This window comes from Pan troglodytes, chromosome 12, assembly GCF_028858775.2.
Source record: "Pan troglodytes isolate AG18354 chromosome 12, NHGRI_mPanTro3-v2.0_pri, whole genome shotgun sequence".
Lineage (NCBI taxonomy): Eukaryota > Metazoa > Chordata > Mammalia > Primates > Hominidae > Pan > Pan troglodytes.
Window position 1 is genome coordinate 23,180,491 of NC_072410.2, and position 15,593 is coordinate 23,196,083.

Sequence of the window (15,593 nt, forward strand, 5' to 3'; positions counted from 1 at the left end):
TAAACAGATTTGAACCTGAAAGTGTCAGTTGTAAGAAGCTGTTGGTCTAGGAAGTGTTCTTTTGAAAGTACTGTTACTCATTTTTTATGGACTTTTCATTTTATTTATTCTTGAGTTGCTGGAGGACACACTGAAATAATAGTTTATCTTTTTGGATTTTAGCTACAGTCAGAGAAAAATTGCACAAATGTGAGGCATTCTGATACACAGAGGGAGTCTGTATGCAAAGTTAACATAGACATACCAGGGTGGTATGTGTAAGTCTGATGTTTAATCATGAGTAATTAGTTTGTACTTCTCAATGTTGTCCCCTGAGGATCATACGGTGTAAATTGTGTAAGCAAAAGAGTGATTGCAAAGGAAGCTATTGAGTGGCTGATTAGCCGTGGGATGGACTCAGGGACACATCAGACAGTCAACAGAAGAGGAAAAGGACAATTGGTTTAATAGTTTGTAATTGATGAATAATTTCTCTACAGAAGATTTGAGGCCACTTATAGCAAAATCACATATCCTCTCCAGTAATGAAAATGGAAGGGTAAAATCAGAAACCTTGTAGAGGAGAGATGGCCCTATGGGGGAGCCAAGGTATGGAAAACCCACTTGTGTCTTCATGGCTTTCTTAATCGGGTAGCAACACTCTGGGTAAGAGCTGACCAGGTCCTAGACAAGGTGGCCCAACTCTGAGAATGACAAATAGTTCCTTGACTCCATGGACAAAGATGCTACTGTGGACACAAACTTGACAGTCCTGCTTATCAGCCTCCTCAAAGGGAGACCAAGGCACCAGCAGGGCAGAGATGGGAGGAGAGAGGGACAGTTTAAAGGGTCACTGGATCCGCCTTTGCTTTGCTTTGTGATGTATAAAACTGTATACAATTGGTTGGTAACAGCAGAATGGAGAAGGGACACCTGGAATGTGTATGTGCCTAACCTACCTCCTGTCTGTGTCACGTGTCGTGGTGTGGGAGAGATGATATGCGGTCAGTAAATCCTTCCCGCATGGCTTTGAACACACTCGCCCTCCCACGGCTTCCTGTGTGGGTTCTGCACTATCTGAGGTGCTGGGGGAGGTGAATGACCCAAGTAAAGAAGGTGCCTGACCATTCCCAAGAGCTCTTTCATTCCAAAAGCCTGACAGAATCGCTTTTCAACACCCACCCGCCAAAGGGAGGTAAGGAAATGTCCTCACCTCAAGCGAGAGAATTTCTCACTTTTCTGAAAATGGATCGACCACTGCTTCTGTGCTTGCTTAGGTTTGGAAGTGCAGGCAAATCAAGAAATAGGGTTCGGCCAGGCGCAGTGGCTTATACCTGTAATCCCAGCACTTTGGGAGCCCAAGGTGGGCGGGTCACCCGAGGTCAGGAGTTTGAGACCAGCCTGGCCAACATGGTGAAACCCCATCTCTACTGAAAATACAAAAATTAGCCAGGCATGGTGGCAGGCACCTGTAATCCCAGCTATACAGGAGGCTGAGGCAGGAGAATCACTTGAACCTGGGAGGTGGAGGTTGCAGTGAGCCAGATCACGCCACTGCACTCCAGCCTGAGCAACAGAGTGAGACTCCATCTCAAAAAATAATAATAATAATAATAATAGGGTTCAGGTCTAATTCGTAAACACCAAGTTGGCATCCTGGTCATCAGAAATCAATTTAATTCTGTAATCATTTATTGATTGGAACTCCCTTCCAGAGATGAAACTGAAGGTGAATACTGGAAGTGAATAAAACAACCCCTCCCTCTCTCCCTTTCCCAAGGCTTAGAGAAAGTGTGTCAAAAAGTGTATGAGAAATTATTCCATGTTAAGCTCATGTTGTGTTCTTAGTACTGTGTTATAAGAAATGACACCATTCTGTCTCTGTATTTCATAGGCGTGATTTGTTTTTTCACTCTCCGTGAATGACATTTTATGAAGACCAAAGTGATGTGTGGGCCTTATTGAGAACTGATACTTTATTTCTAATTGTATAAATAACTCCTCTAATAAAGATCCATAAAGTTAAAAGTACCTTATGCATTTCTTTGGAGACACCCTGTGAATTCTGTGGGATCAAGTCCGAGTCCCCTTCATGTGGCATTTTCCATAGAACTTCTGCTACTAGATTGTCCCTTTACTCAGGACCTTAAATGAAGTGAAAATAGGACAGCCTTGCAAACTTTTTTAAGGTATAAAGGGAGCATGGGGAGAGCCAAGGAGTCAAGAATTGGTAAAATTAGGAAATGAAATCATAAAAGTGGATTTCACATCTTTTTTTAAAATTCTTTCAGCCTTTGTACATTTTTTAACCCTTCCCTGCCTTATGAAGGCCCACTTGTACAGCTGCTTTACATACCGCTGATTTTAAATACCGTCTGTATCACAATATTGTTTGTTTTTATCCCGTCCTTTAGGAGATGACCTGGCTTCCACCACTTTCTGCTATTCAAGCACCTGGCAAAGTGGAACCAACCAAATTTCCATTTCCAAATAAGGTGAGATCTTGCATCCCTCAGGAGGAATATGTTTCACTCATGCAGGCATTTCTAGTGGGCAGTGGGCTTACCCGTGATTGTCTTTTCTTCTGTAAATATTCCTGCCAGAGGCACGTGAATCTGATCCTTCACAATTTGCAAGCACATACTTATTCATTTATGAGAGGGGGAGAATCAAGCCTCCAATCTTACTTACCTACACTTCTCTGCAAAATGTGATACTGCTGTAATTATCATTTTGTCTAAAAAACATTCATGAAGTTGAAATGCATCTTATAATCATTTTAAACATTCAATGTGATGTATAAAATTGTATGTCCTGGATTTTTCTGAAAAGCTATTATTAAATTAATGATGTATCTTAAAATCTATGTCTTAGTATTGAAGACGTGTGGTATTTAATTTCCCTGAATATCTTTTTTAAAGCTTAAGATATTTTCTAGGACTTAAAAAAAGATATCTATATTTTCTAAGGAAAAGCACACCAAAAAATTGGCCACAAAATAAATGACTATATACATGAGTCTAATAGGCGTTCTTTGATTTGAATAACTGACACATACTACATACTCATTATGAAGGATCAAATTATACAAATGGGAAGAGACCAAAATCTCAACATCCCTGGCACTCCAAGCCAGAGATTATTTCCCTACCCAGAGATTACTATCAAGAGTTTATGTGCCATTTCATTTTCCCTGTGCATTATATATAGAAAATATGTATATATGGAAAAATATATATATATTTCCAATTCCTAAGTTGTATAGTAAGAGCATTTTTTCCAAAAGTTGATTTTTTTCAACAATATGTATCGTTACTAAATATCAATATCACAGCTTTCTGGTCAGGCATGATGACTCATTCCTGTAATCCCAGCACTTTGGGAGGCCAAAGCGGGTGGCTCAGTTGAGGTCAAGAGTTGAAGACCAGCCTGGCCAACATGCTGAAACCCAATCTCTACTAAAAATACAAAATTAGCCAGGCATGGTGGTGCATGCATGTAATCCCAGCTACTTGAGAGGCTGAGGCAGGAGGATCACTTGAACCTGAGAGGTGGAGCTTGCAGTAAGCTGAGATTGTGCCACTGCACTCCAGCCTGGGTGACAGATGGAGACTGTTTCAAAAACAAACAAAACAAAAAAGTAAATAACTGTCAATATCACCGCTTTCTAAGGTGAATTATTGAAAGAATTGTTCATGCTGTTATCACAAAGATAAATTCCATTCTAAGAGTTGATTTTTCTTACAATAAAACGTATTTGAAGACCTTTTCAAGTGAATATATAGAGATTTTCTTCATTCTTCAAAACAGCAGCAAAATATTTTGTATAAATTTGCCATAATTTAATCAAATTCCTTTCAGTGGACACTGAGATTATGTATGGCTTGTTATTATTACAAACACTGTTAGATCAAATGCCTCTTTGAATGCCTCTAATAAGGATACCTTGAGTAGGAATTGTGGTTCTGGGCATCAGAAGCCACAGTTACTTTGGATTGTGTTTCAAGAGTACTTTTGGCCAGGCGTGTTTGCCCAAACCTGTAATCCTAGCATTTTGGGAGGCCAAGGCAGGAGGATTGCTTGAGGTCTGGAGTTCAAGACCAGCTTGGGCAACATAGTGAGACACCATCTCAACAAAAATATGAAAAAATTAGCCAGGCATGGTGGCACACCTGTAGTCCCAGCTACTTGGGACGCTGATGTGGCAGGAGGATCACTTAAGCCCAGGAGGTCGAGGCTACAGTGAGCTATGATCACGCCACTGCACTCTCGCTTGGGTGACAGAGCAAGACCCTGTCTCAAAAAAAAAAAAAAAAAAAAAAGACAAAAAAAAAGTACTTTTTACATATCTTTGCCAATGATTATTATCATCTGGGTTTTTTATCAGTGTGTCTGTATGATGAATGAAAAGTTGATATCTTGTTGTTTTCATTTGCATTTTCCCAGTTACTTCTAAGCTTGAGCATTGACTGTTTTTCCTTTGCAAATTGCCTGTTCATTACCCATTGCCACTTTTTAAAAACTAATTTGTAGGAACTCCTTAACTCTTATTCATTTATCTATTATATATGATACAACTACTTTCTTGCAAACCTTTTTTATGTGCTTTTACACTAGCAAAGTGTTTAATTTTTATGTCAGAGAAAAAAGATCTTTCCTGCTCCAATAGTCTAACAGTGTCCTCTATTTTATTCTAATTCTTTTATACTTTGTTTTAGTTGTGGATGTTACGATGTAGGATTCTAGTTTTCTTCTTTTCAATGGTCAGTAAGTTATTATAATACTATCAGTGTAATAGCCCATTCCCCCCATCACTGGTTTGAAATACCCTATGTCAACAGTTGAGCTTCTCATAAATACATGGATTTGTCTCCGGACTGTCTATTCTGTTTTTCGACATGTTTATCTAATTCTTTCCCAAGAACTCATTGTTCGAATCAGAGGTCAAGAAGCTTTTTCAGTGAAGGATCAGATAGTAAATAGTTAAGGCTTTGTAGGCAACACCTCAGTGAATGAAATGTGGCATCTCATTGGTGGAATTGACATCAGAACCCATGTGAAGTTCCCAGGCTTCTAGCCCTTTCATTGAGTACAGGGGAATTTAACTGAACAGTTTATTCAGTGTGTACTTCCAGTGGCATCCTGCCATCCTTAGAATAAAATGCACAATGCTTACAATCTTTGCACGTAATCTAGCCAAAATAATCCAGACCCAAAATAGAATCATAGACATTTTTGTTATGTGTAGGTATCATGGTATAAGTACAACGTTTAATATAATTGGGCACATACCAAAGCATAGTTTATTACGACTTTTCCAAAAATATTGTACCAGTTTGTTCTGTTTTGTTTCATGTAGATGCTTAAGTGCAAGTAATGACTTGACTTCTGAGGTAAAATTGAGACTTTAAATCATTAGTACAAAAATTTCATTTTTTAGCTCTATTGAGGTGTAATTGACAAAAATTGTATGTATTTAAGGTAAACAACTTGATGTTTTGATATTGTGAAATAATCACCACAATCAAGCTAATTAATATATCAATAGTTACCATTTTATATATCACATAGTTACCATTTTCTTTTCTCTTTTTGGTGATGAGAACGTTACCTCCTAATAAATTTCTAAAGATCTACCCTCATTGTTAACTATAGTCACATTTCTGATACATCATATATTATTCATACACACACATATGTGTACACACACACACAGCATAGACATTGTACTGCGTGAACTAAGCCAGACACAGAAAGCCAAGTACTAGATGTCATTACCTATATGTAGAATCTAAAATCAACACACAGAAGCAGTGAGGAGAATGGTGGTTTCCAGGGGCTGGCAGCTAACACTTTTGCTGATTTTTCTTCAATGAATAGGTGTTACAGAGCCATCCTTGGGTCAAGAAAGTAATAATGGTAGCCTTCCTCATGTGAAACTTGTTATCAAATTGTTTACTTTAAATATGTACGGTTTGTGTTATTGTCACTTATACTTTTTTTTTAAAGTCATTGTTGAAAAAATAATTACTGTAATGGAAGTATGACACAGTGTAGCAAAAACATTAGAGTCAAGAAAGTTTCAAAGCACAGGGTAACCCTTGAGTTTACCTGTGCAGAGCCTCGAAGGAAGAATGAAGTTTGCCAGGCAGGAAACAGAAAGCAGCAGGATGAGCATTCCAGGGGGAGGGGATCAGAACAGGATACACAGCTGGAAGTATTGGGAGTGGCAGTCACCACATCACTTTCAGCCTTGGGCTCTAATGATTTGTACACATGTCACCTCCACCGCTAACTTGCTGGACTCACTTCTGTAACCCTTAAAAAGCCTAGTAGAGAATCTTGCAGGCCTAGTAGAGTGCTCCCAGAGGGGGACAATACCAATGCACAGATGGGGCTGGACCTCCCCAGGCACCTACCTACAGAAGACATTTGCAAGGGGAGAGAAGGCTGGTGAGACAGAAGCTACACATATGTGGGTATCTGGATGGGGTAGCAGGAGACACAAAAGTGGAAAGGACTTCAGTGTGTGGTCCCTTTGCAGAAAGGAACTTTGGTCTCCCTCTGTTCTGGACCCAGCCTTGCTCTGGCTCTGTGAAGAATAAGAGAGCTGCATAGCCTGTGGGGCCCCTGGGGTTTTGCAGCTGGCTGGGAAGAACAGTCCTCCTTCGAAAGCAGCAGCCCCAGGACCCGAGGTTTGCCAGCAGACACCTTATCAGGGTGTCTGATAAGAGGACCTAAAATGTGGGAGTGGCCTGGTAAGGTAGCTGACCCCTCCACAAGCAGGCTGGCCAAATGCCGGTAAGAATGATAATGGGACATTATTTGTACCCACAGAGTAGCACAGTTTAGAACACTGGGATTATAGCCAATTACTTTGGCACTAGCAGTTGTTGTTTCAATGTACCACCAAGAAAACATCAGCTAGCAACATGAGAGTATATATTAGGGACAAAGTCTTTGATTTTATTCTTGCCTCTCCTACAGAAGACTTCCACAGAGATTTTTTTATACCAATTATTTCAACCATTTTGAAGTCTCTCTTCACTCCCTATCACACAAAAAAGAAATAATAATTGTTATTAATCACACAGGTGTTTTAGTTAAAATTTAAAGTTTACTATCTATGGGATACATGATCGTATGGTTTGTAATCCTAATTCAGGTCATCTGTAAGCTCATCTCTGGTTCTCTGCTTGTGATCAACAATCATCCTGTGGGTTTTAGGACATACCAAGAAATTAACAATTTTAGCTAGGCATGGCGGCACGTGCCTGTAGTACCAGCTACGAAGGCAGGAGGATCGCTTGAGCCTAGGAGTTTGAGGCTGCAGTGAGCCATGATTGTGCCACTGCACTCCAGACTGGGTAACAGAATGTGGCCCTGTCTCTAAAAAATTAATAAGATATGCCGGGTGCAGTGGCTCATGCCTGTAATCCCAGCACTTTGGGAGGCCAAGGCAGGTGGATCACTTGAGGCCAGGAGTTTGAGACCAGCCTGGCCAACATGGTGAAACCCCATCTCTACTAAAAATACAAAAAGTTAGCAGGGCCTGGTGGCAGGTGCCTGTAATCCCAGCTACTTGGGATGCTGAGGCAAAAGAATTGCTTGAACCTGGGAGGCAGAGGCTGCAGTGAGCTGAGATCGTGCCATTGCACTCCAGACTAGGCAACAAGAGCAAAACTCCATCTCTAAATAAATAAATAAGTAAATAAAATAATTCTATTTTGTGTTAACAGTCTTAGAAAAAATTCTGTTCTTTTTCTTTCTTTCTTTCTTTTTAAATAAGCTTAATGCTGGAAAGTATGTCAATTACCATTCTTGTCCATTTGATGGTGTGTATTTCCCCTCCCTAGTACAGATGCCACCAAATGGCCCAGATCTACAGACAGCAGAATTAACTAAATGGGACTCAAAGTATTTTTCACGTGCCAAAGTTAAAACTAACTTATGTCCAGATATAAACTCTTAAATTCCCTTGAAGAGAAGGAAAACGTACCAATCTACATGGGGGATTTAATTGTGGATGTCTTCTTAGTGACAGCATCTATCCAAAATAGGCCAAAATCATTCTTACAGATGATATGTTAGTCCATTTCAGGAACGATATTTCATCTTCATATAATCATTTCCAAAAACTGAATCTCAGGGTGAGAGTTGAGCTTGTTCTTTTTCTTCAGTTGAATAGCTCATTATTACCATAATTGAAAGAGGTTTATTAGGCATCTGCATATGACTCAGGCTGTTTAATAGAGTGGGAATCCCTTCCCGTCTCAATTTTCCTACCCAACCTCTGCCCACCAGACTGGCTCATTTTATACTGTTTCAGTAGAATTTCTTTTTAAAGCAGACATTAGTACTTGGATTTGAATATAACACAAGTCACATCAAATGACACCCTTTACCCCATAACAGCCTATACTCGTGGAACAAAATTCTGGTAAAATACATTAAGCCATGTAATAGAAGTTCATTCAATTTCAATGGATTTTTGTTCCATGTGCCAAAATTTTAAAGGAGTTTTGCTGGATTTTATGTCCTGCTACCTTTTTTTTTTTTAACATTCCTATTCATGCATTCTTGTGTAAGTCTTTCATATTTAAATTTTTTTTATTTTAATAGCTTTTGGGGTACAAGTGGTTTTTGGTTACATGGATAAATTATATAGTGGTGAAGTCTGAGAGTTTAGTGTACCCATCACCTGAGTAGTGTACATTGTACCCAGTATGTAGTTTTTTTATCTCATGTCCCACTCCTGTCCTCCCACTTCTGAGTCTCCATAGTTCATCATATCACTCTATGTGCCTTTGCATACCCATAGCTTAACTCCCACTTATAAGAACATATGGTATGTGGTTTACTTTCTATTAAATGAGAATTTTGCAAAGAAAGAGGATGTAAATCCTCAAAACAGATTTTAACATTTTGTTTTAATGCAAGTAAAATCAAATTCAATCTCTATTTACCTGAGCAATAACTAAACTTAAAATACTGTGTAGTACTGGCTTTATTCCATTGCAGATAAGTAGAGACCATACTAATCTTTTTATCCACCATCGTGAGATTGACAACAGTTGTTTAATAGAGTGTTACTGGTGGGATGATTGCCAAACCCATCTACAGGAGATGGGTGGCAGTAAAGGTTCATTCAAAGAAAAGTTAGATTAAAAGTCAATATGATAATAGGTCAGTGGCATGAGTATAAGAACCCAAACCATAAGTATCAGGGAGGAAAACATAGGTTTAAATCTTCATGACCTTGGATTTGGCAATGGATTCTTAGCAATGACACCAAAAGCATGAGCAACAAAAGAAAAATTAGGTAAACTAAACTTTATTAAAAATGTTTAGAACTTTAAATTTAGAAAATTTAGAACTTTTGTGCATCAAAGAACATTACTGATAAAATGAAAAGACAATTGACAGGATGGGAGGAAATACTGCAAATCATAAATCTGGTAACAGTCTAGTATCCAAACTATATCAAGAACTCATTCAACTCAACAACAAAAAGACAAACCAAATTAAAAAATGGCAAAGGACTTGAATAGATATTTCTCCAAAGATGTACAAATGGCCAACAAACACATGAAAAGATGCTCAACATCATTAGTTATTAGGGAAATACAAATCAGAACTGCAGTGAGATACCACTTCATACACACAAGGATAGCTATCATTTTTTAATGGAAAATAACAAGCATTGACAAGGATGTAGATAAATTGGAACCCTCAAACATTGTTGGATTGCAAAATGGTTTCACTGCTGTGGAAAATCGTTTGGCAGTTCCTTAAAAAGTTTAACATAGAGCTATATAACCCAGAAATTCTGCTCCTAAGTATATACACAAAAGGATTGAAAACATGGACTCGAACTAGTGTACATACCTGCGTATTCATGGCAGTATTATTTACAATATCCAAAAGGTAGAAACAGCCCAAATACCCATTAACAGATGAATGGATAAACACATTGTTGTATATCCATGTGACGCAATATTATTCAGCCATAAAAAGAATGAAGTACCGATACATGCTACAGAGTGGATGAACCTCAAAAACATTATGTTAAGTAAAAAGCCAGTCACAAAGGTCCCATGTTGTATGATTCCATTTATATGAAATATCCAGAATAGATAAATCCAAGAGACAGATGGAAATTGGTGGTTGTGAGGGGCTGGGGCATTGGGAGGGCAGGGGTATGGGAGACCCTGCTTAATGGGTAAGGGATTTGACTTCAGAGTGATGGAAATATTTTGTAACTAGATAGAGGTAGTGGTTGCACAACCTTATGAAAGTACCAAATGCCACTGAGTTGTTCACTTTAAAATGGTTAATTTTAATGTTATGTGAACTTCACCTCAGTAAACAAAACAGAAAGTCATTAATACAAAAGAAAAATGATTGTGAAGTATATTCCCAGAACTGCTTAACATGTCTGTGTCCACCTTCATGTATATGTTTCTCATTAAAGTAGCTGATAGAGATTGAGAGCAATGAATCGGTTCTGAATGACCAGTTTTAAACATGATCTCATGTTTAACTTGGATTTTGAAAGTCAAAATAAGAAAATTAATTGATATTTCTTGTTCTTTCAGGACTCTCAGCTTGTATCCTCTGGACACAATAATCCAAGTAAGAAAGACTTCGCTCTGGAGTTTCATCTGGGGAGCAGGGGGCGGGGGCAGAGGGCAGAAGGGGAGGGAGGATGAGCACACATTGGACAGTAGGTTTCAAAGAAATTCACTAAAAAACTGGGGAAAGGGGCCATTTGTTCAAGTGCTGCCCAAATGAATAAGATTTATGATGACCTTAAGTGTGCATATTCAAGGAAAGGAAGGCCAAAACAGAAAATGGTGAATTTCAAAGCCATCCCAAGAGAAAGGAACTTCATGATTTATTATGGCTGTTCCTAGTATATGTGGAGGGAGAAAAAAACTTAAAAGGCACATAATTGGTTGTCTAAATTAAAGGAAAATGAGTGGGCAAAGAAAGTCAATCAGTAGACCTTAAGATAATTGACCTTAGAATCCATGAAGAAAAGTCACAACCGGCTGGGTATATGTACTGTGCCCTCTTCCAGAAATAGACAGACTCAACTATCTAAGAAGCAGTTTCCTTATTGAATTGGTGGCTATAAAACACATGGGCTTTTTTGTCAAAGAGAGGATGCTATCATTCCATGAAGTAGTGTTTTAATTCTCTTCTTTGGCACTACTAATTGGTATTAACGTTGGCTTGAGCATTAAAAATTCATAAGCTACCCTGCTCGTGTCCTAAAAGCACACTCACAAAGACTGAGCTTTGCTAGTTTCACGACCAGCTAGCAAGCTAAGAGCACCCCTTGCCAATTACAAAGCTGCATTTGAAGACTGAACATCCTCTGAGCTGTAGATCTGTGTGTGGAACTGAGGCTCAACCACTGGGCATCTGTGAGGCAAATGGGCCAGAGAGAAAAGATGTCCTGGCAAACGCACTGGGAAGCAGCAGAATTTTCATGCACAGCTAGAGAAAGGCCGGTGGAGGGGGTGATGGCACAGTGGTGCGGAGGCAATATCACTTAATTATCCCACCCTCTGTTGGGATTTGCTGTGGGTACAGGCACCAGCGATGAGGCAAAATGACAAAAGACATGAAATCTGAAGAAAATGATGAATTTAGTCCTCAGAAAAGAGATCAGAAGAAACACTTGGTTAAGTCCACGTCGTGGTATACAGACGTCAGCATCGCACACCACAGACTAGAATGTCTTGAAGAGTTGCCCGTGCTTTCCTCCCTGTGTCTCACCATTGAATTTAAATGTTCAGGGTAAAGGGAGGATCCCATAGATGAATAAATGCACCTTCTGCCAGCTTGGCATTTTTGACAGAAGAGCAAAGGAAATTCTTGTTGAGTGTCTATTCTGTGCTAGCGTCCTGACTTACAGTATTTCACTTAATCTTTACAATAGCTGCATGAGCTGCATGATCTCAGTGTTCACATGAAGAAGATGAGTTTCTGAGGCTAATAATGAGTCATTTTTTAATCACCTGGCTAAAAAGATGACAGCTAGAATTTGAATTCAGAGCTCTCTGCCCCAAAGACACAAGCTTTTCATCCCACTCTGTTGATTCCCAGAAAGCTGCTGCTATCACTTCACCGTGAGATTGAATTATTGTCCAAGGACTGTCTGCTGTGATTTCTGTGTGCATCCGGCATATTTTTATGGCATGCTGTAATATTCACTGCAATTTAGATTCTATAAAAACGGACGCTTCTTCTGCGAGACATGATGTGGCACTATCCCTGTGTGGTATAAAACCCTCTGGCATTTCATTGTCCAAGAAAAGTTTTTGATTAGCTTTTTCTTTTCTAGGAGTAAGGGGATTTTTTTTAAATTTCATTTTCTTGAGACAAGGTCTTGCTCTGTTGCCCAGGCTAGAGTACAGTGACACAATTATAGCTTACTATAACCTTGAATTCCTGGGCTCAAGCAATCCTCCCACATTAGCTTCCCAAGTAGCCAGGACTACAGGCACATACCACTTTTTAAAATTTTTCTTAGAGACAGCATTTCACTATGTTGCACAGGCTGGTCTTGAACTCCTGGCCTCAAGCGGTCCTCTTGCCTTGGCCTCCAAAAGTGCTGAGATTATAGGTGTGAGCCACCACACCTGGCCTTTTTTCATTTTTAAATAAATCTTTCTCCAAAACCCCAGCACGTGTATACAAAAATAATATTCCTATTAAGTCTGAGAATTCTCTGCAATTTACAGCACATTTGAAACTTTAGGAGAACTGACCCCACCAGCATTTCCCTTGCTGTTTTTGTATATGGTTTGGAATCATGATTCCAGTAAACATGTAAGAAATAGAGAAATACTCTGTTTTGGTACCAGTACCATGTTGTTTTGGTTACTGTAGCCTTGTAGTATAGTTTGAAGTCAGGTAGCATGATGCCTCCAGCTTTGTTCTTTTGGCTTAGGATTGACTTGGCGATGCAGGCTCTTTTTTGGTTCCATGTGAACTTTAAAGTAGTTTTTTCCAATTCTGTGAAGAAAGTCATTGGTAGCTTGATGGGGATGGCATTGAATCTGTAAATTACCTTGGGCAGTATGGCCATTTTCATGATGTTGATTCTTCCTATCCATGAGCATGGAAGGTTCTTCCATTTGTTTGTATCCTCTTTTATTTCATTGAGCAGTGATTTGTAGTTCTCCTTGAAGAGGTCCTTCACATCCCTTGTAAGTTGGATTCCTAGGTATTTTATTCTCTTTGAAGCAATTGTGAATGGGAATTCACTCATGATTTGGCTCTCTGTTTGTCTGTTATTGGTGTATAAGAATGCTTGTGATTTTTGTACATTGATTTTGTATCCTGAGACTTTGCTGAAGTTGCTTATCAGCTTAAGGAGATTTTGGGCTGAGACAATGGGGTTTTCTAGATATACAATCATGTCATCTGCAAACAGAGAGAATTTGACTTCCTCTTTTCCTAATTGAATACCCTTTATTTCCTTCTCCTGCCTAATTGCCCTGGCCAGAACTTCCAACACTATGTTGAATAGCAGTGGTGAGAGAGGGCATCCCTGTCTTGTGCCAGTTTTCAAAGGGAATGCTTCCAGAAATAATGCCGCATGTCTACAACTATCTGATCTTTGACAAACCTGACAAAAACAAGCAATGGGGAAAGGATTCCCTATTTAATAAATGGTGCTGGGAAAACTGGCTAGCCATATGTAGAAAGCTGAAACTGGATCCCTTCCTTACACCTTATGCAAAAATTAATTCAAGATGGATTAAAGACTTAAACGTTAGACCTAAAACCATAAAAACCCTAGAAGAAAACCTAGGCATTACCATTCAGGACATAGGCATGGGCAAGGGCTTCATGTCTAAAACACCAAAAGCAATGGCAACAAAAGCTAAAATTGACAAATGGCATCTAATTAAACTAAAGAGCTTCTGCACAGCAAAAGAAACTACCATCAGAGTGAACAGGCATCCTACAAAATGGGAGAAAATTTTCGCAACCTACTCATCTGACAAAGGGCTAATATCCAGAACCTACAATGAACTCAAACAAATTTACAAGAAAAAAACAAACAACCCCATCAAAAAGTGAGCAAAGGACATGAACAGACACTTCTCTAAAGAAGACATTTATGCAGCCAAAAAACACATGAAAAAATGCTCACCATCACTGGCCATCAGAGAAATGCAAATCAAAACCACAATGAGATACCATCTCACACCAGTTAGAATGGCAGTCATTAAAATGTCAGGAAACAACAGGTGCTGGAGAGGATGTGGAGAAATAGGAACACTTTTACACTGTTGATGGGACTGTAAACTAGTTCAACCACTGTGGAAGTCGGTGTGGCGATTCCTCAGGGATCTAGAACTAGAAATAACATTTGACCCAGCCATCCCATTACTGGGTGTATACCCAAAGGACTATAAATCATGCTGCTATAAAGACACATGCACACGTATGTTTATTGCGGCACTATTCACAATAGCGAAGACTTGGAAACAACCCAAATGTCCAACAATGATAGACTGGATTAAGAAAATGTGGCACATATACACCATGGAATACTATGCAGCCATAAAAAATGATGAGTTCATGTCCTTTGTAGGGACATAGATGAAATTGGAAATCATCATTCTCAGTAAACTATCGCAAGAACAAAAAACCAAACACCACATATTCTCACTCATAGATGGGAATTGAACAATGAGAACACATGGACACAGGAAGGGGAACATTACACTCTGGGGACTGTTGTGGGGTGGGGGGAGGGGGGAGGGATAGCATTAGGAGATATACCTAATGCTAAATGATGAGTTAATGGGTGCAGCACACCAGCATGGCACATGTATACATATGTAACTAACCTGCACATTGTGCACATGTACCCTAAAACTTATAGTATAATAATAATAAAATAAAAAATTTAAAAAAAGAAATAGAGAAATACTGAGCTTCAGAGAAACCAAAAACAAAATATCTGTGTGGATTGATTACTAACTCATTATTTTAGGCCAGTGCTTTTATTCTCTTTGAAGTGAGAAAGACTGTATTATAGATACTAAAGGAAGGATTGTAGAAACAGAAAATGACTTTCAATACAAATATTTCAAAAGGTAGATCATTTGCTGAATTACTGATCAATTGAACTTGATATTATAAAATGGAAGCTTATTAAGCATTGAGATACTTGAATATTAACATGGATGATGTATGTCTACATTTTTAAAAATTATGAGAACGTCCTGTTCAGTTGAGAGACTGCACTTAAGCAATTCTTCCCCTTCCTTCAGAATCCCCACCTAATAGCCATGAAGCTGTAGAAATGGAAATAAATCCAAAATAACACCAAAACCAGGAAGAAGTGCCGTCAGCAAACCAGAAATTTAGTTGTGTTCTGGAAAGCCGAAAGTAATAAAACCCTACTGAAAAATACTCCTGAACAGGGAAGGTCGTGACACAGCAAAGGAACAATCAGACAGGAACAAGTTTTAGTGGTGGTGGGAACAGCCCCCAGGAGCCCCAGGAAAGACCACATTTGCACTGGACCCCAAGAGAGAACAAGTGCGAATTGCTTGCAGTGATGGGAACACCTGGCCATC

The 15,593-nt window shown here is 39.0% G+C and overlaps 1 protein-coding gene across 14 annotated transcripts in view; it reads left to right on the plus strand.

Annotated features, from left to right (window-relative positions):
* Positions 1-15,593, plus strand: part of AFF3 (ALF transcription elongation factor 3) — a 597,234-nt gene that overhangs the window by 387,624 nt on the left and 194,017 nt on the right. For all 14 annotated transcript variants that reach the window (XM_054678053.2, XM_054678052.2, XM_054678050.2 and 11 more), the window contains 2 exons: positions 2,394-2,474; positions 10,578-10,614. In XM_054678053.2, coding sequence (XP_054534028.1) covers positions 2,394-2,474; positions 10,578-10,614 — 118 coding nt within the window. The remainder of the gene's footprint in view (positions 1-2,393; positions 2,475-10,577; positions 10,615-15,593) is intronic.